At 38.3% G+C, this 21,044-nt stretch overlaps 1 protein-coding gene across 3 annotated transcripts in view; it reads right to left on the reverse strand.

Annotated features, from left to right (window-relative positions):
- The window catches only part of NDUFAF4 (NADH:ubiquinone oxidoreductase complex assembly factor 4), a 57,060-nt gene that overhangs the window by 35,111 nt on the left and 905 nt on the right, over positions 1-21,044 (reverse strand). Inside the window, exons 3-4 of one of the 3 annotated variants that reach the window (XR_014806205.1) lie at positions 15,157-16,009; positions 12,027-15,093 (exon numbers count right to left, since the gene is read on the reverse strand). The exons of 1 other annotated variant lie outside the window; for it this stretch is intronic. Coding sequence is in view for 1 of the 2 variants with exons in the window: in XM_001925477.6 (XP_001925512.1) it covers positions 15,722-16,009 (288 nt within the window). In the remaining variant the exon portion in view is untranslated. Of the gene's footprint in view, positions 1-12,026; positions 16,010-21,044 lie in introns of those variants that run through there. One more of the 3 variants, XM_001925477.6, reaches the window with a different exon arrangement.

The raw sequence follows: 21,044 nt of genomic DNA on the forward strand, positions 1-21,044 counted from the left end.
TTCGAAAAGAGACTTGACCTCCCTTTTCCTAACTGACTTTGGGGAAGGGATGAAAGGAAGAAATGAACAATAAATTAGATGGCCAATCCACCTTCACTTTTCACCCAAGAGGTTTCTCATACTGTGGGTGAAATTGCTTTGTCTTTCTGTTGCAGGAAGGGGAACACCTTCCAGGGCCCAAGAATGGGCTCCTGTCTAACACTCGGAAATGAATTGTCTCAGGAGACGTGCTGACAAAGCAAGAGCTTTATTGGGAAGGGTGCCCGGGGGCGGGGGGGCAGAAGGGTAAAGAAACCCAGGAGAACTGCTCTGCCACGTGGCTTATGGCCTTTGGTTTTATGAAATAGGGTTAGTTTCTGGGTTGTCTCTGACCAATTGTCTGGCTCAGCCCATATTGATCTGGCTCATGGTCCTTCTTGGTATCCTGCCTATCTTTCAGCCAAGATGGATTCTAGCACCAAGGATTCTGAGAGGTTGGTCGTCTCCTTCCTCATATTGGTCCCTCCCAAATCCTCCTGGTTAGTGTTTGGGGCAGCACCATGTTCCTCATCAGGGCCTCCTGCTGTGCGACAACTCACACAAGCTGCTATTGTTGTGCTTGGCCAAGGTGGGCAGTTTCGGTCAATGTTCCCCTAATATTTCCTTTGATATTTCAAATAGGCCAGAGGGAAATCTAGGCCAACTCACTGGCTCTCCAAATCCTAAGTTAATATAGACAGTGTGGCAGGAGGCTAGTCTGCATTTTTCATATCTGTAATTGTTTGGACGGCACTATACAGCCTGATAGGATGTCTTTTTTAAAACATCACTATTAGGAGTTCCTGTCGTGGTTCAGTGGTTAATGAATCCAACTATGAACCATGAGGTTGTGGGTTCGATACCTGACCTTGCTCAGTGGGTTAAGGATCCAGTGTTGCTGTGAGCTGTGGTGTAGGTTGCAGGTGCGGCTCGGATCCCGCATTGCTGTGACTCTGGCGTAGGCCAGCAGCTTCAGCTCAATTGGACCCCTAGCCTGGGAACCTCCATATGCTTCGAGTGCGGCCCTATAAAGCAAAAAAAAAAAATAATAAATAATAATAATAATAATAAAAGATCACAATTGGCTGGGAAGGAGAGAAGCCCAGGAAAAGCCCATGATGATGTCTGGTCACCCAAAACCCTCTCAGTCAAAACTGTTAGATATGAGGAGGAAAGGGGGCATATTTGCCAAAATCTTAATCAATGGAGTGAATTAATTCTGCCTAAAGACCTCAATAGCTGAGCTTTGAAGAATGGTAAAGATCAAGTATTTACTTTATTATGTTTTAATTATAATTGTTAAAATCAAATACATTAGCAATAGAACAAGAGAAATAACTTTGAAAACTTTAGCTGAGGTGTAGGTCGCAGACGCGGCTTGGATCTGGCTTTGCTGTGGCTGTGGCATAAGATGGCAGCTGTAGCTCTGATTCAATTCCTAGCCTGGGAACCTCCATATGCCGCAGGTGCGGCCATAAAAAGCAGAAAAAAAAAACAAACAAACAAACCCCAAACTTTGAAAACTTTAAATGCTGTTAACAAAAAATCAAACAGAAACAATGTATCAATACTGCTTTTAGGACATGACTATAAATGTTAAGTCAAGAGGCTTAAGTGATGGCAGAGCCTAGTCAGATGGAAGAAAACAAGCACAAATGTCTTAGTCCTTTTCTTACTCTTCCAGGATTCTCAAGTATTTATTTATTACATATATACAGCACCACAGACAGAGGTAACATGATACTCAAGGCCATTTAATGGGAGTGAACTTTAGTAAAAGATGCTGGAGCCTGCTTCCTTCTCCTCAAAGCAAAACCTTTAACCACCCTTTCCTTGCTCAGCCTCTTCTCCCTTAAGGATCATCAGAACAACCAACCTACATGCCATAATTAACATAATAAGATGCTGTTAAGAGAGAGCTTTTGGTGCATGACTTTAGAAATCTCATTTAGGGAGCTGACCTTTCTTTTCCGAGCCCTTGAGATGTCTGAGGTATAAAGGTCTAGTTAATCAGCATTTGAAAGCCTGTATCAGCATCTCATCACCAGGGATACTATGCAGAACCTAGTGTGTGCACCTCAAAGGCCAGCACTGATTCATCAAAGATGAGGCAAACAGCCAGACTCCTATGGTCTCAAGACAAAAGGTGATGTAAGATAGGCTCTAGAATACAAGGTAGCCTAGGTCCTCTAAATCTGTGAAAATAAAGAAACCAGGGAGCTCCCGTTCTGGCTCAGTGGTTAACAAATCTGACTAGGAACCATGAGGTTTCGGGTTTGATCCCTGGCCTCACTCAGTGAGTTAAGGGTCTGGCGTTGCCGTGAGCTATGGTGTAGGTCGAAGACGTGTGCGTTGCTGTGGCTCTGGTGTAGACCGGCAGCTACAGCTCCAATTAGACCCCTAGCCTGGGAACCTCCATACGCCACCGGTGCGGCCCTAGAAAAGACAAAAAGACAAAAAAGAAAAAGAAAAGAAAAAAGAAACCAAAAGCATAATTTCTCCTAGATGGCAGAGGAAATGAAGGATAAAAGAATGTAAGGCATACTATTGATCCATACTCAATAAATACCAAGTAAAACGCCTTTTCCAGTATTTGATGTTGTTCCCTTTCTCTGCACTCAACTTTCCTTCAAATTCCTCTCTTTCCTTTAATGTGCAGCCAAATAACCACTTTTCCTGTAAGATTCATTGTGGTTTATCACTTTCCTTTGAAATTATCTCTCTGGGAATCTTTGCTGTACACAATGCTCATATTTTTTCTAGCCTCAGAATTAAAAAGAGTTTGCTTGCTAGGCACTGAGGATTACAAGTAGAATAGAGATGTGGTGATGATAAAGTGGCCTAGTGCCAGCATGGTCAAGTCTTGGGCTCTAGAGAGAAAGTGCGCCTGGGATGGCCCCTTCCCCTTTGACTGACAACATAACTGTAGGTCAAGCAAGCACTTAGCACCATAATATTCAGTTTTCTCACCTATAAATTGCAGATAACAAAAAAGCTCCATATAAAGTAACTGTAAGAATAAAATGAAATAAGAAATGTACTTACTACCATGGCTAGTAAATAATAAACACTCTACATATATGTCACAATAAAAATATTATTATTATCAACATTATCATTATAAACAATGGTTCATATATTTGTAGTACTCTCACAAAGGAATAAAATATTTTACTTTGGGGTTTCCTACAGATTATTCATTTCATAAAGATTTACCATTTTAAGAGTTAGGTCGAAATCTCCCAAATCAAGCTGACAAAATTGGAAAACGCACTAATGACAATATTTTTAAAGGAGTGCAGTTTTATCTCTTGAACATTCACAGAATAAGCAAAAATGTGAAAACATACACATCTTTCTAAATAGAAGTCTTGCAGTTCCTGTAGCACAGTGAGTTATGAATCCAACTGTAGTGGCTCAGGTCATTGCAGAGGTGTGGGTTCAATGCCCCTCCCCCACAGTGGGTTAAAGGATCTGGCATTGCCGCAGCTGCCACCCAGGTTGGATTCAACCCCTGGCCTGGGAACTTGTATATGCTAGGGGCCGTGACCATTAAACAAAATAACCATAAAATAAATAGAAGTCTCCTTGGAAAAAGAATTATCACACATTTGTAATTAGCATTATCTCCTCAAATACATAGTAATATATGTCTTTAAGCAATTTTGAGCTTAAAAAGTTTAAAAGCTATACTATGTCTTTAAAGCAATTTTGAGTTTTAAAAGCAATTTCTTCTCCCGAACAAATTAAATGTGTTCCCAGTACTTGCTTTCTTCTTAGAGACCACTTTTATTTAAATGATTTGATTCTGTCTAGGACTGTCAAATAATAAAAATCCCAAATGATGGAGTCTGGTTATAATATACTATGCATCAAGTTAATTAAGAATTAATCTTCTTTCTAATGTCTTATATCTCATACTATTTCTCATAACTTATCACAAATCAAGTTTGACATTTCTCTTAAATGAATACATTCTTGGGAGCTCCCATCATGGCTCAGTGGGTTAAGAACCCAACTAATGTCTATGAGGATGCAGGTTCAATATCTGGCTTCACTCGGTGGCTTAAGGGATCCAGCGTTGCCATGAGCTGTGGTGTAGATCATAGACATGGCTCGGATCTGGGATTGCTGTGGCTGTGGTATAGGCCAGCAGTTGCAGCTCTAATTCAACCCCTAGTCTGGAAATTTCCATATGCTATAAGTCTGGCCCTTAAAAAAGAAGAAAAAAATTTAATACATTCTTGTACAGAATTTTCTTTCCTTTTAATTGATTCAACTCTCAGTGAAACTACTTTACAGTTATGAACTGTATTATAAATTCTTTAAAAAATTCAAAACTGTAATAAATGTTTATAAATCTGGAAACACATTTGACAGGGAAAAGATTTAAATTTACAAAGTCATAAATAAAATAATAACCAAATAAAGAATTACTATAGACCCAGAAACCATTTTTTTTAATCATTATTACAGTTATGGTAGGGAGATGTAAAAATGGTACATTGCTGTATGGGTTTTTGTTTTATTCTGAAGATCATACATTTTATTTCTTGTTATTTTGATACATTCTCAGAGCCAAGTATGGCGGAACTTCATTCGGGGGAACGCAATTGAGAATGTTTAAGTAATTCCCAATGTGTGTGAGAAGCCAAAATTTGAACACAGGTATGCCTTGCTTATATGTTCTATCTATAACCTCTAGTTCACTTACAAAAAAATTATCATGGGTACTACACATGGATTGCAAATATTTTCAAAGCACTGGAATACAATTAAAAATGTTAAACCTAAAACTAGTACTACTAATTTTATTTCTGATGACAAATGAGAGGCTATAAAATATTACAGTGTTTTCAGGTCATCTTTAGGAAATTAAGCAGTATTTTACAAAGTAGGTGCAACATTGCAAGGTGAACTAGGGAAACAAGGACCTTGAGTTCTAGAGTCTACTTTTAATTGCTTGACTTTAGACACCAGAGTGAACCTGCAAAATGAAGGAATTGGACTTACCTGATCCTGACTAAAATACCATTCAAAGCTATAGGATGCTTCAATGGGCAGAAGTCCCAGTTATCATGAATAGAAACGTGTAGTCTAAACTGCAGCATTACCCAACTTGAACTTTCTGGTATACAAAATGCACCAAAATCAATTATGTCCTTAAAAAATAATTATATGCAACTAAAATCCGACATAGGTTGGTGTTACATATTGAACCATGTTCCCTCAAAATTTGAAGTCCTGTTCCAGAGTACCTCCGAATGTGACTATATTTGGGGACGGAGCCTTTAAAGAGATAATTAGGGTTAAGCAAGGTCATTAGGGTGGGCTCTAATCCAATGTGGACTGATGTTCTTATGAGAAGAGGTGATTAAGACACAGGCACAGAGGAAAGACCTTGCGAAGACATGGGGAAAAGATGGTGATCTTCGAGCAAGGCCTCAGAAGAAACAATCCTGCCAGCACTTTGATCTCAGACTTCCAGACTCCAGAACTGGGAGAAATCTGTTGTTTAGGCCACCAGGTGTGTGGTACCTTGTTATGGCAATGCCAGCAAATCAAAGTTGGTTCCTCCATAGCCACTATATAAACCAAGGATTCTAATGTATGTAAATACTAGGTATAAAAGGAACATTAGATACCTAATGGAATATGAAGATCTGAGGTCACACCTTTTCCATAAACATTACCGAGATCCCTCTCAGGGTAGCATGCTCAGCACAAGAGCCCCAGGATGAGCATCAGAGAGAGAGGGTCAGCCTACGCTGCATGAGCCACAGTGCTCTGCAAGAAGAAAATAAAAATGGAAACAGTAACTATCAGCAAGGAAAATCAAAACCACACAAAAGGCAAATACTTTCAAAAGCCTCTTAAGAAATGTGAAAGTGTATTCACCGGGAGTGGAAGAACTTATGTGCACAGTCACCAAATATGCCACCCACATCAAGAGACTGGGCTCTCTGGAACCTTCATTTTTTGGACTAGCTAATTACTTTTATCTGATTTTCCCCTTAAATGTCTGCCTCATTCTCCTCAGGACAGCAGCATTAAGACAAACCCTGCTCAGCAGAGCTCTCTTCTCACCCTCCTATGAATTCCCGTTGTATTGTGTTCATACTCCTCAGGGCATTTATTAGATTCTGCCCTGTAGTGGAGTAATTTGTACACGTCTATTATCCCAACAGGAAGCAAGGACTATATTCATTCCTTATCATAACTCTTACCTCTGTACCCAGCTCAGAAACTTGCACTCAATTAAAACTCAGTAATATTCATCAAACAGAATTGAACTAAATTACCATTCAATAAACCACTGAAGTGTTATTTTGCCTTTTAGGTCATAGGTAAGCACATACTTCAATAAGCAACCCAGTTAGGAAGGTTGTATTCACACTGAGAAAGCCACAAGAGATGAATTTAGAGCGATTAGACAGGCGTGGAGCTCCTTAAAATTCAAGGAACTTGGATTTTATCCTAAGGGTGATGAAATGAATTTAAAGCAGAGGAACAACAGTTTCACATTTGCATTTTTTCAGAAAAATTAGTCTGGGTGCCAACTGGAAAATGAATTATAGAGTCATGACAGAGGCCGGAAGCTGTAGGTGGGACTGAGGTAGTTAAACTCAGCCAGAGGTGGCTGAGTTTTTTTAGACTTTGTAACTGGGAGACTAGTGGAATCATTGTCAAAACAACTAGAGTACAACCAGGCAAGGTGAAAATGACAACTATGATTTTAAATTTATTTTTTTAATTGAGGTATTAAGCATATTGTACGCAAGTATGTAAAATGCTCTATTTAGAAATGAATACCTTGATGTATTTGTACATGAATATATACCAAAGTAGTGTCCATCCAGATCAAAACAGAGAACACATCCAGTACCTCTCATGCCCCTTCCTAATCAATAACATATTAATTACAAGAGAAAAATAATATTAGTTTTATAGAGAAAAGATGGCAGATACCTCCTTCACCAGGCTGTCAAAGTTAGCATCATCCAAATCAGACAAACTGTCAGCAAGCACTTCCAGATCTGATGCACTGCAAAGGGACCCTTGAATCAAGGCAGGCTCTGTGACTTCGCAGGCAGATAGGATAAAGAAATGATGCTCTGACGATTTGACAATCTTGCTTTTTCGGTCCTGCAACATTTGTTTTTGGAACCTAGCCAGTGACCAAGCTATAAGAAGCCCGTGCCACATGGAGAGCTTGCCAACGGATGCTCTGATCCAGTCATGGCTGAACTCAGCCAACAATCGGCATCAACTGCCTGCCTTAAGAGTGGGCCTTCTACGACACCTAGCCCAGTTTAGCCTTCAGGTGACACCAGCAGCCATAACTATGTGTGAGAGATCTCAAGGGAAAACTGTCCAGTTGAGCTCCAACAAACTGCAAAACTCTGAGAGATAATAAGGAATTGTTTTTTCAAGCCACTAGGTCCTGAGACGCTTTGTCATGGAGAAATAGGTAACTGAAAAAGCAGCTAATATTGTAAAACAGTAAGGCCCATGAGACTGTTACCTTCCCTTCTGTGCCCCTAGCTTTAGAACAATGTCTGCCACACAGTAAACAGAATAAATATTTGTAGTGATGAGTATGTAAATTAATAATTAGCAATATTATTGATTTGAGGAGATGATTTGAAAAGCCACTTCTCTCTTTTCTACCTGAACAAGCAGAGAAAGTTTTTAAAAATCATGCTATTAATCTTATATCTACATTCAGAATTGGGTCACATATATGACCTACCTAAAAGTGGGTCTCTTAAAAAATAGAATGTGGCAACCTAAATATTTAGCAAAGGCCTCATTAAGGATGTTGTTTTAAAAGCTTTAGAATCTCTTAAATCTGGTCCTCTTAAAATCTTTTATCTTACCTTTCACTATTCCTCTTGAAACACCATGGTCAGCAACAAAAGAATAACCAAAAGGGAGAAAAGGTGTTCATTTACTTTGGTGACAGTGTGGAATTTTAAGTGGTTTTCCATTTTAAAGCTCTTTATCCAAACCAACAGCATCAGCTGTGGACCAGCACTAGGAGCAGGAAGGCTGAAATGGAAATGATTAAATAACTAATAGATAATGGCCTAAGGAGCAGTAAATAGAGTTAACGAGAGCTGAATACTCAGTGCAGCAGGTTCCCTATGCTAATGAAAAAATCTGAATAGTAAGTAGGAGCCCATTTGTATTGTTTCTTAGTTGGGTAATTAAAAAGCAGCATCTGTTTATACACTCACCAATTCATATAAATTTGTATGAAATCATAATGCCATATGTTGAGAAAAGTACACTAAAAGAAAAATAAAATTTAAATATTACACAAAAAGCATACTATTGTGTAATAAGCATACTGAAAAATGAAACTACAGATATTACAAAATAAAAGTAATAATCTTCATTATATAGTTCTGTTAGTCTAATAAATTATGCTTACTTAGAAATGTAGGCAGGCATTTAAAGAAAAATCTGGCTACAATATTTCCCATATATAAGTGCTATAAAGTACAGTAAAATAGCACAATTGCTCAAAATCACTATCTCTAGATGGAATTTTTACTACCAAACATTTATGATTTAAATTTAATTATTGCTTGTCCTTCCAGGATAAGAAAAAAGACCTGAGACTTATTTTACAAATAAATTAAATACTGCTTATTTTTAACTCAGTGGCCCCCCTCTGCTTCTAGATGTGAATGTCAGCAATCAATCCTACACATAAATCCTTTTTTTAGTTTATTTTCTTTGGAGCCATAAACTGAGGTCATTTTCATTCAGATTGCATTGTTGTAGCTTTCCTCTTTCAAAATTAGATAACCTTTCTGAAGGTTATATTCACTCACGCAACCAAGAAATCTTCCTGCTCATCAAGGCTGCTCAGTGTCATCTATTTTCTTTCACCCCAGGGATTACTTCTCCAAGTAATGCTTTAATATCATTTTGACTAAATTCTCATCTCCAAATTATTCTTCTTTATAGTGACTTAGCCATTGCCTTTTTTCCTCACAGGAAGTAAAGAATCATTTTTGGTGTTACCTGCTATATACTTCACAATATTAGCACATTAAAAAATTACTGAACTTTAATCTGCACTCAGGATTCTGTTCTACTCAGTGAGTCCCTCTTCTACAATCTACCCATGTGTGCACCCAAGACACAGTTCTATCGTTGGAGTGCTGACAATGGCACACAAAGGCCATGGAACTAGGCACCCAAATGCTCTGAATGTAAAGCTTGGTTTTGACTAGGGACTTAGATCTAAGGGCTTGTTATTTTACCATCTCTCCTAATAAGTAACTCAGTCCTACCATTCCTAGCAGAAGAAATGGAATATCCAGATAAACCATCGGATACAGTCCTTTTCTCAAACAGTTTGATGGGTTGGTCACCAGAACAAGTGTGCTAGTACAGCAACGAGTAATGGCTATTTAAGATGCATAAAACCATTTCCGTCCTATATGTGTTCATTTCTTATATATTTTCAGCTTGTACCCAACCACCTGGCTTTAATTCCAATCCAGGGTACTTTGAGCCACTTTAAAGTCCCTCCAGGTATGAGTACAGAAGCACCTCATCACACCACCTTAATTGTCCAAGACTGCACCCTCCTTTTGGGGGGATTATGGGTGTTTCAGAGCATGGAGTAGATATGGAGGAGGGGATATCTGTGCTCAAGCCTTAGTTGGGGCCAAATAGAACACAGACAGGGGCTGCTCTGAGTGGTGAATGGTGAGGTGCTAAATGTTGACCAAATGGAGCTAAGAGGGTTGCATCCAGATCCCAGGTGACCTTCAAGACCTCCATTAGTTCCTTTTCATACCTCCTAGTTGTCCAGTATAGTTCCAGTTTATGCCTATTGTCCTTATTGTCCTAATGTAATTGGTGCCCTTTTCACTCTCTAAGTTGTCCCAGTTTGGGCCATAAATTATATGGTGACTCTACTTATGGTAGAACTTTGTGAAAACCCCCATTTGGGGAGCTTTTCTGTATCTGCTTCCTAGATCCCTGTTCTTCCGCCCACCCCTGATTAACCTCCTTCCCTCTTCCCTTGACTCTACTAACCTCAAACTTTTTCATCTCCAGGAATTCTTTCCCCTTCCCTTCATCATGGCCCAGAAAGCATCTCTCCTTCAAAATCCTTCAAAGCCACCCTCCTATCTCCTGCTCCTTTTCTTTCACAGGAAACTTTAGGCCCAGTTAAGGCTAATATTCAAACCAAACAGATGGTCAGCATGTGGTGTGGACAGTCTGGTGCTACACTGGCCACTAAATATTTTTATAATATTCCTGATCCAGAGCTCATCAAGAGTCTCTCAGCCTTACTAAAGAAGTCCACCACAGCAGAGAAGGCCCAGGTATCTATTTTCACAAAGGTCCACAGGTGATTCTTATACACAGTGGACACTGAGTAGTCCTGGCCTCACCTGTCCCAGGCACCCTGCATGCCATTGCACTTAATTCTTATGATCAATCCCACAGACAACATAGGGTAGCAGTTAGTGGCACCAGGTTTTGAAAATAATCTACTAGGGTTTAAATCCAGGTTCCAACATTTGCTAAATGATCATTTAAAAGTTACTTTAGGAGTTCCCATCATGGCTCAGTGGTTAATGAACCTGACTAGCATCCATGAGGACGCAGGTTCAACCCCTAGCCTTGCTCAGTTGGTTAAGGATCTGGCGTTGCTGTGAGATAGATCGCAGATGCAGCTTGGATCCTGCATTGCTGTGGCTGTGGCACAGGCCAGCAGATACAGCTTCGATTCAACCCCTACTCTGGAATCTCTATTATGCTGCAGGCACCGCCCTAAAAAGCAGGAGAAGGAAGAAGAAAAAAAAAAAAAAAGGGACTTTAGGAGTTCCCATTGTAGCTCAGTGGGTCAAAAACTCAAAGCTGTCTCTGGATGGGGTTGAATCCCTGGCCTTGCTCAATGGGTTGAGGATCTGGTGTTGCCCAGGGGATGTGGCTCAGATCTGCTATTGCCATGGCTATGGTGTAGTCAGTAGCTGCAGCTCTGATTCAACCCCTGGCCCAGGAACTTCCATATGCTGGTGTGGCCATTAAAAAAAAAAAAAGTTACTTCTCTGTGCCTCAATTTTCCCTGTAAAATATGGTTAACAGTAACTTATCCTCATTTTCCCTATAAAATATGGTTAAGAGTGGTAAATATTAAGCAAGTTAATATATGTAAAGCACCTAGATCAATGCCTGGTACAGTAATTGCTTTTAAAATGTTAGCAATTATTACCTGTTTTACAGTGAAGGACACGTCCAACATCACATGGCTAGTGGTGATGCTGAGAGCTACACCCAGATTTTCTGAATCTAAATTTCATGACTTCTGTGACACCACTACTACCCAAGCACTCCCCTACATGTAATAAAAAGCAGTAATAGGTCAATGAATAATATGTGAAGTACTTTATCATGTGACATCATATAACAGCCATATTTATGGCTGACTAGCCACAGTGCAGATTTCAATAGGGAAGATGGCTCAGAAATAGCAGTGATTCAAGTACAGGTATTGACCTTTATTTGGTAAAGGAAAACAGTTTTGATGGAGCTACCAGAGTTCTAAAATACAACTATATATTAATTCTTGTTTTCTTAAAAGAATTAGTTTTCAACCAAATAAAAGCAAGGTATATTAATATAATGAAACTGTATTTGAATACTGTAAAATTTTCCCATTTCAATTTTTTCTCTTCTGAGCACTACAAGTGCCTCTCATCATCGTCCATGCCATTTTGAGGGGAATCCCTAGAAGTAGGGAATGTCTGCTCACCTCAGAAAGACATTACTCTGGAATTTTTATCACATTGTCCAAATATTTCCACAACTCACACCTCCTGATCTTTTGAGATGTTTTTGGCAGTTAAAAAAAAAAAAAACAAAAACACAACAACCTTGAAAACCTCAGTTCTGGTCCTGGCTATATCATAAACTCCAGAATAATCTTAAATGGGTCATGAAACTTCCCCAGGCTTCTGTTCTCAAAAAAAAAGTCAGACTTGTTCAGTCTTTTATTATGAATCTTCACAGTAACTGTTTGATTTAAAATAAGGCAGCATATAACTCATTTTACAGAAGAAATTCAATCTGAAAAGTTATACAATCTATCCCAAATTCCACAGGTAGTAATATGACAGAGCTAAACTTACAGTCTTGCCCAAGATCTTAGTACTAGTACATTGTGTTCATTAAGTTTGTTAATGGAAGTTCCACAGGACTGGGGGAAACGGAGACCCCATTCTTAAAAGGCGCACACAGACTTTCACGTGCACTAGGTCCCAGGGCAGAGCAAGGTCTCCACAGGAACCTAAGTCAAACCTGACTGCAGTTCTTGGAGGACATCATGGGAAAACAGGGAATGTGGCTTGTTGTGAGGGAAGGACATTGAAGGCAAAGCTCTCGGGAATATTCAGCAGTTGCCTTTCTCTGGAGGTGGCCATTTTGGGAAAATCTGGCCCCACCGCCAGTCAGTGCTGAGAAGCCCCAGGGCAAACAACAATCCAGGTGGGATCACAGCCCCACCCCTCAGTAAACAGGCTACCTAAAGAGCCTCAGGCACACAGCAGTCCCTAATCTGATCCAGAGACTAAGCCCCACCCACCAGAGGGATTAGAATTGGCTCCACCTACCAGTGGGCAGTTATCAGCCCCTCCATCAGGAAGCCTACAGCAAGCCCCCATAACAACTTCAGCCACAAGGGGGGCAGACACCAGAAGTAAGAGAGGCTACAGCTCTATTATCTATAAAAAGGTCACCACACCAAAAACCTATAAAAATGAAAAGACAGAGAACTATAACTCAGAAGAGGGAGAAAGGAAAAACCCCAGAAAATCAGCTAAGCAATGAGGAGATTCTCAGCCTCCAGGAAAAAGACTTTAGACTGTTGATGCTGAAGATGATGCAAGACATTGGAAATAAACTGGAGGCAAAGATGGATAACTTACAGGAAACACTAACCAAAGAGATACAAGATATAAAACTTAAACAAGAAGAGATGCAAAATACAATAACTGAAATAAAAAATTCCCTAGAAGCAGCTAACAGCAGAATACAGGAGGCAGAAGAACGAATAAGCAAGGTGGAGGACAGATTAGAAGAAATTACGGATGCAGAACAGAAAGGAGAAAAAAGATTGAAAAAAAATGAAGAGAGTCTCAGGGAACTCTGGGACAATGTTAAACGCACCAACATTCGTATTATAGGGGTGCTAGAAAGAGAAGAGAGAAGGGGACAGAAAAAATATTCCAAGAGATAATCGCCAAAAATTTCCCTAACATGGGAAAGGAACCACTCACTCAAATCCAGGAGGCACAACGAGTACCATATAAAATAAACCCAAGGAGGAACACACCGAGACACATAATAATCAAACTGACCAAAATTAAAGACAAAGAGAAAATCTTGAAAGCAGCTAGGGAAAAGAAACAAGTGACATACAAGGGAACCCCAATAAGGTTATCGGCAGATTTTTCAGCAGAAACTCTGCAGTCCAGAAGGGAGTGGCATGATATACTTAACGTGATGAAAGTAAAAAGCCTCCAACCAAGAATACTCTACCCAGCAAGGCTCTCATTCAGATTTGAAGGAGAAATAAAAAACCTTCTCAGATAAGCAAAAGCTGAGAGAATTCAGCAACACTAAACCAGCCTTACAACAAATACTAAAGGAACTTCTCTAGGCAGGAAAGAAAAGATCAGCAACAGGAAACAAAAATTCCACAAATGACAAGGCTCACCAGTGAAGGTATGTATACAGTAAAGATACGAAATCATCCATGCACAATTATACCATCAAAATCAGAAATCATGAGAAGAGGTGGGTACAAATGCAGGACACCGGAGATGAACTTGCAATTAAGAGACCAACAACTTAAAACAATCTCATATACATATAGACTCTTACATCAAAACTTCAGAATAATTGCAAACCAAAAATCTACAATTGATACACAAACAAGGAATCTCCAGAGAAGAAATATATCTCATAGCAAATTAAGTGCATAATCCACCATGAAGGGGGTCATTTGACATCATTCTTGGAATGCTGAAGTCTTCTTAGATCTGATTCTGATTTCCTCTCCATCAAAGAACTTATGATAATTAAATAATGCCACTGTACAATTAAATAATACAGTTCTACAATTGTATTATTAATAACCATTTCTCTCCATGGTACAATGTAAAGTCTATAATGCCTTGTTTATCACATCACCTAGAATGGTATAATGCCTTTATTGAAGAACCAATGAGATGGAACAAATTGTGAGGACATATTTATATAGTTACACTGTTTTTTAACCAATTTATGCATTTTATATTTTACTTATTTTCAGAGGGTGTATTATTTTTGTTATGCTTACCAGTTGTTATTCTTTTTACTATGCTATGTAAAATATTTAATGGTATATAAGGCTTTCTTCTTTATAAATTTTAGTTGCATAATATAACAATTTAATATAATGCTAACTTTTAAAGAAAAATTGAAATGTAATAGATAAAACTAAGTAGTAAAGATGAAAGCCATAAAATTGGGATAAAGTATAGAATAAATTTCCCATTGGTCTCAGCATATTTTCCATTCCACTTCTCCAGTGGGAGTCACTTAATCTGTTTCTTAAGATCCATGTTATAATAATCTGTGTGAATGTAATTGTGTGTAAATGTATGTATTTTATTCTGTACAAAAAAAAAAAAGTTTGTTCATTGGATGAAGCAGCAATTTCCCAGGTCCCTTCCAGTGATCACATTTTATGCTATTTTCTTTCTCTCTCACATTTAAATTAGAAAATACCTATTTGATCACTTAATTCAGTTTACCGTAGTTCTTAAACCACTCTTCAAAATTTTCTTGTGTTTCTACATTAAGTCCAGAGAAAATTTATTTTTTCAGATAGCTTGAACTAGTGCCTGCCTCTCTGTAAGTTTTTGGACTTAACCTGTTTGTCAGAGCAGACTGCTAACATTCTATAACATCAATTCTTCTTTATCTATATAAAGTTATATTATATGTAAAATCCATTCAAAACAAAGTAAGTCCTAATTCTTATTCCCCACATTTTATCTATATAAAGTTATATTATATGTAAAATCCATTCAAAACAAAGTCCTAATTCTTATTCCCCACAGAAGTAATAATATAGTTTCTACTGATTTTGGATCCAGTCTCCTGTCTGCCTTTATTCAGGAAGTACTGTTAACTGATGTCACTGACAAGTCTCCCTTTCCTTAACCACAAAATGACAAAAGCCTTAAGAGTTTGGAAAACTCTTACTTTCATTATTCCATTGGAAGAATAAACTAACCACCTAAATTGGAAGGTGAAGCTTTGAATGTTAAATGAGGGATTCTGGACATTTTCCAAGAAACCATATGACCATTTAAAAGCTGATGATATGATGTGCCAAAATACGATAACTCTTTTATTTATAATACGTTTATACATGTGCTGATTAGTCATGCTGATATTACATATGAACATATGCCTAAACCAAATTAAAATTTAAAAGAGAACAAAATTCCTTCTATCAGCAATCCTGAAAATTCAGCAGAGCTCAATAAATAGCATGTTCTCGCAAGGAAGGCGCTTTATACATTTGGTAATTTATATAATTTAGTATGCTAAAAATGAGAAAATAAACAGGGCATGAGGATGTGGAAGACATATAGGAAAAGTAATTTCAAGATTTTCTTCATTTTGATTGTATTGCCTTCTTGCCTCCCGGAGGGAAGATTTTGACTTCAAAGGTAACAAAATATTTGAGAAGGGAATTCACATCTTGCTGTTCTAGATGGTATTCTTTGGCTATTTTCTCAGCAGTCCATGTGTCTGGATACAGTTTATGATTATTGAGAAGTGTCAATGCCTCTACAATAGAAATTTTGCCTTTGGGAATGTTCTTAACATTCATCATGTCAAACTGATGGTCTTTCGGCAACCTGAACTCCTTTGGCTTCTGATGTGCTCCTGTATCCTTGACCTAGTATCAAAAAACAAAAACCAAAAATAGGCTTTCAAGATGAGAGCACAGATTTGACATCTACTCCCGAGCTTCTCAAATCTTCATTATTCTGCCCCCCACCCCATTTCTGGCCACACCCACAGCATATGGAGATTCCTGGGCCAAGGATGGAATCCAAGCTGCAACTGGGACCAACCTATGCCACAACCGCAGAAATGCTGGATCTTTAACCCACTGCACCAGGCCGGAGACTGAACTGGCAACTCCAGAGACAAGCTGGATTATTAACCCACTGAGCCACAGCAGAAACTCTCCCATTATTCTTCCTCAAATAATACTGCACGTGCTTTTCCAAACTACATTTTCCTATCATAATGAGCCATAGTTTCGAAGGCACTTTTGCCACATCCCCATTTCATAACTATAGCTCAAACATCATTAAGAAATTTAGGAAGTTCTAGAAGACAATAATCAAATGTGTACCATTCACTCATTACATTATTTCATATATATATTAGAAGAAAAACAGCAATGAATTGAACAGAAAAGATTAACGAAACTGCTTTACAAAGGCAGGATTCTGATGCTGCCCTAACAGCTCACTTGATAATAATCTCCATTGTGTTTCCTACTTTTTTTTTTTTTGGCTGCACCCACAGTATGTACAAGTTCCTAGGCTAGGGAGGGAACCCAAGCCACTGCAGTGATAAGGCCAGGTCCTTAATCTGCTGTGCCACAAGGGAAATCCTCTGCTTTCTACTTTTCTATTTCATATTCAGTGCTTCCAAACAAATGGATGGAATGAATTTAAATAGTTAGAGATCTTGCCTCTTCAGAGAAAATAAACTAATGCTTCCCAAACCCCCACAGATATAAATGAAACCACCTACACACACCCATCCTTCCATCCAAGCTTAATCCTCGGGTTACGTGCTTTGCATTTCATTCCTCCATCAGCAACGCCAACCACCCCCTTTACTTTTCCTTTCAAATGCACCCTGCCTGCTACTGCTGTTTGGTCAAAATATTAAAATGCTGTAGTCACCATCTTTTGCAAATACCCACCAAACCCAAAACCAACACTTCTTTTATGACCACTTTCCTTCTTTTTCGATCAACTTTAAAAGATAATATTTGTGCTCTCAAATCCAGAGGATTAGATCTGAATCCAGAGGACACTTTTCAGGCTTTATTTGAACTCAATGCACCATCTGACACAGCTGGCCACTCCCACCTGGCCACAGACTCCGAACTTTCCTTTGGGTTCTGTACCACCCTCTCCTAGTTTTCCATCTGTCTCTGCAGTGGTTCCTTTGTTTTGTTTTTTTTTTTTTTGCAGACTATGTCCCTCCCACTGCCCCATAAATGTTAGTATGGCCCAAGTTCTGGCCCAGGCCCTCTTCTCACCCTACACATTCCTCCCAAGCAATCTCACATACCCTCTTATTACTATCATCTACTTGTTATTGACTATCAAATCTGATCACAAACATTGACCTTTCTCCTGATTTCCTGATCCAAATTCCCAAATGACTAAGGGCATCTTCACTTGGTTAACTGACAAGCACCTCAAAATCAACATGTCTAAAACTGAGCTTATTCTTTTCCTCTGAAAATCCAATTCTATCTCCCTATTCTCTGGGTCAGTGACCTACACCACCCACCTCCCACATCCTGCTCTAAAACTCCAAAACTATGTTACACCTGACATTTCCCTCTCCCTCACTCATTACAGCCAAGCAATGACCAAATCCTGCTGATGCTACCTAAGTCCCTCTCAATCCATTAACTTCTCTCCAAATCACTAAACCAGCCTTGTCCAAGCCAATGCCTCTTGCAGAAACTACTGCAAAAGCCTGGTCTCCTCTAACTGGATAAAATGCATTTCATTCCCTTCCAGCCCCCAGAATGAAGCAAATCTGAGGTAACTTTTCAACAGGAAACTGTTCATCGACTTCCCATCGCCTTAAGGATAAAACCCAAATTCCTTAGCAAGACAAGTAAAAACCTTCATGATCTGGTCCCTATTACTCCCTATCCTACCTCATTTCTCCCAAATTCATCCCTTGTACTTTCTCCTAACTGTAGTGAACTCTAATAGTTCTCCAAAGGCATCTTACACTCTCCTACCCTTATATTATACTGTAAGTCTGGCCTGAAACACTCCTGACAACTTCATTTTCCAAAACTCAAGGCTTCTCTTATCCTTCTATTCCCAGATCTTCCTTCCACATCATACACACGTTCATCCAGATTTCCCTTCTCATTAATATTAAATACCAAAATTAGTATTTTGCACTGAAAAAATATCTGATAAAATGCAATGTTCTTTTAATAAAAAAAACTTAGCAAATTAAAAATAGAAGAAAATGTCCCAAATATGATAAAAGTATCTTTAATCAGAAGCCATATCATTTCATTATAATTAATTCTGAAACGTTAGAGGCATCCTATGTACGGCAAAAACAAGATAGAATACTAACTTTCACTGCTACGTTCATGCTATAGACAAAACAGTAAGAATTAAGCATAAATACTGGAAAGGAAGAGAAAATTGTAATTATATTCCAATGACATGAGAACAACTTCAGAGAAATAAGATAATCAACTGAAAAACTAATAGAAATAAACTACAAAGTGGGTACCTGCAGTACAAAAACCACTCACTTTTGACACTAGCAATAAACAGTTTAAAAACTTAAGGTGAAGCTTAAGTAACAACCTTCCCTCCATCCCCCAAAGACTCAATAATACAAGAATACAAGATATTAATTTTCCTCAATTTATCTTAAATTTCAATTCGATTACACTCAAAATCCAAACAGGACTTAAAAGAACCTGTTCAAGTTCATCTGGGGAGAAAAAAAAAAGCAAGGTTAGAGTCAAGAAACTTCTGAAAAGAAAAAAGATCACAAAATGTATCAAGACACATTATAAAGCTCTATTAATTAAAATAGTATGATTTTAGTGTAGAAATAGAAAAATAAATAAATAGAATGGATGAATCCATAAGCAGACCTATATGTATTAGAATTTTTAAATGAGTGGAAAAAAGGACTGGGTTATTCAATAAATTATATTTAGACAACAGACCATACAACTGAAAAGATCTCCCTATACTTTAATGCCAAATAAAATATAACATTGTAACATAAAATATACAGGCATAAAAATATTAAGAGAAAATACATGAGACTGTTTCTAGGTTGGACCGAGCTCAGATTTCCTATACCATGAAGAATGAACAGGCAAATATATTACACAGAATTCTGAACAGCAACAAAAAGTCAGACAAAAATAAACTAACACATGACAACACAGTATCACATGTCTAGAGGTATTACAAATCATTAAGAAAATTCTGAACTGCCCAAAAGAAAGGGACAAAAAACACAAACAGGTATTTCAACCTTTTCTTCATTATCACTCCTCCATGAGTTTTTTCAGACTTTTCCTAATACCCCCCCAATGAAATTTTAATACCACTCTATATCTGCTTATTCTATCTACATTTCTGTGTTTTATACATAAGAAATGTTAAATGCTTTTTTGCGCCCCAAGAGCCATTTTTGGAATGAATGATTAAGAATAACATGTAAGAAATAATACTTGGAAGTATTATCTAACACCTGTCTAAAAATAACAAAGAACATGAACATGAGAGCTCTCTGGTGGCCTAGTGGTTAAGGGTCCAGTGTTGTTACTGCTGTGGCACAGGTTCTGACCCAGGAACTTCTTACATGCCAAGGCCACCATCCAATAAATAAATAAATAAATAGACACACAGAGAGAGAGACAGAGAGAAAAATACCCCCATATATATATATATATATATTTTAATGGAAGCATTTGGAGATAACTGAATACTCTAATTGCTATTCTATGCAACAATTTTCTCTCTTTTTTTTTGGTCTTTTTAGGCCCGCACTGTGGCATATGGAAGTTTCCAGGTTAGGTCGAATCAGAGCTGGAACTCCTACCCCACAGCCACAGCAATGCAGGATCCAAGCTGCACCTGCGACTCACGGCAATGCCAGATCCTTAACCCACTGAGCAAGGCCAGGGATGGAATTGGCGTCTTCACGAATACTAGTCAGGTTCACTACTACTAAGCCACGATGGGAACTCCCGGTGTGTGCAACAATTTACATACCTTATTCTACACATGAGTTTTATTTCACTAATAACTATGTCTGTGTGAACAGTCTACCTCCTAAGAGAGAGACAACCAGAGAATTCTAGAATGGAAAAAAATCTGGGAATTGTCACTGGCAGTTCCCTCTCCTTTCATCAAACTCTTGCCCCTACTTAGAACCTTCCTACCTCTACACACCCATTTAGTTAATTCCTACTCATCCTTTAGGCCTGAGTTTAAATGTCACTTCCTCAGAAACCATCCTTCATCCTTCAATCTCAATTCCAATAGGTCCCTCTGATATATTCACAGCGCCTGTATTTCTCCTTCACAGACTTATCAGTAATTATGTACCTATGGCTGCTCATCAGTTTAATGCCTGTGTCCATCACAAAACCTTAAGTACCATGAAAGCAAGGACTGGAGCTGTTTTGTTCATCACCATACACAAAGCACTTGTGCCTGCCGTTTACATAAAGGTTCTCATTCCCAATATGTTCTGTGATCTCCTATTTTTACAGTCTATCAGAATATGTTCTTTAAAAACAAAATTAAAAAACCAACACAATATTAAAGGAACCACTAAGGATAGAACATACCTCAGTACACTGAAGGGTGAGAAAATAGTATTAAAGCTCATCTTTGGTCATTCAGATGATAACCCCTAGAAGTACCTTACTTACCAAATGCTACAAATTCTGAAATAATAACAAATAATCCACAGAACTGCTTTCAATCCATACTTTCACAAGACTTTTTAACTTTAATAAATATCCAATAACATGTGTGTCTTGCTACGACTGCTGTGCTTCAGTTTTGCCAATGCTCTGCATTCTGGTCACAAGCACACTGACAATTACGCTTAGCTATTATATACTCACTCACTTCTATTTGCCACACTTCTCATGGTTATTTTCC

Source organism: Sus scrofa, chromosome 1 (genome assembly GCF_054392235.1).
Source record: "Sus scrofa isolate SSC_HxYL_T2T_F1_AM1 chromosome 1, Sscrofa_HxYL_maternal_Yorkshire_Landrace_v2.0, whole genome shotgun sequence".
Classification (NCBI taxonomy): domain Eukaryota; kingdom Metazoa; phylum Chordata; class Mammalia; order Artiodactyla; family Suidae; genus Sus; species Sus scrofa.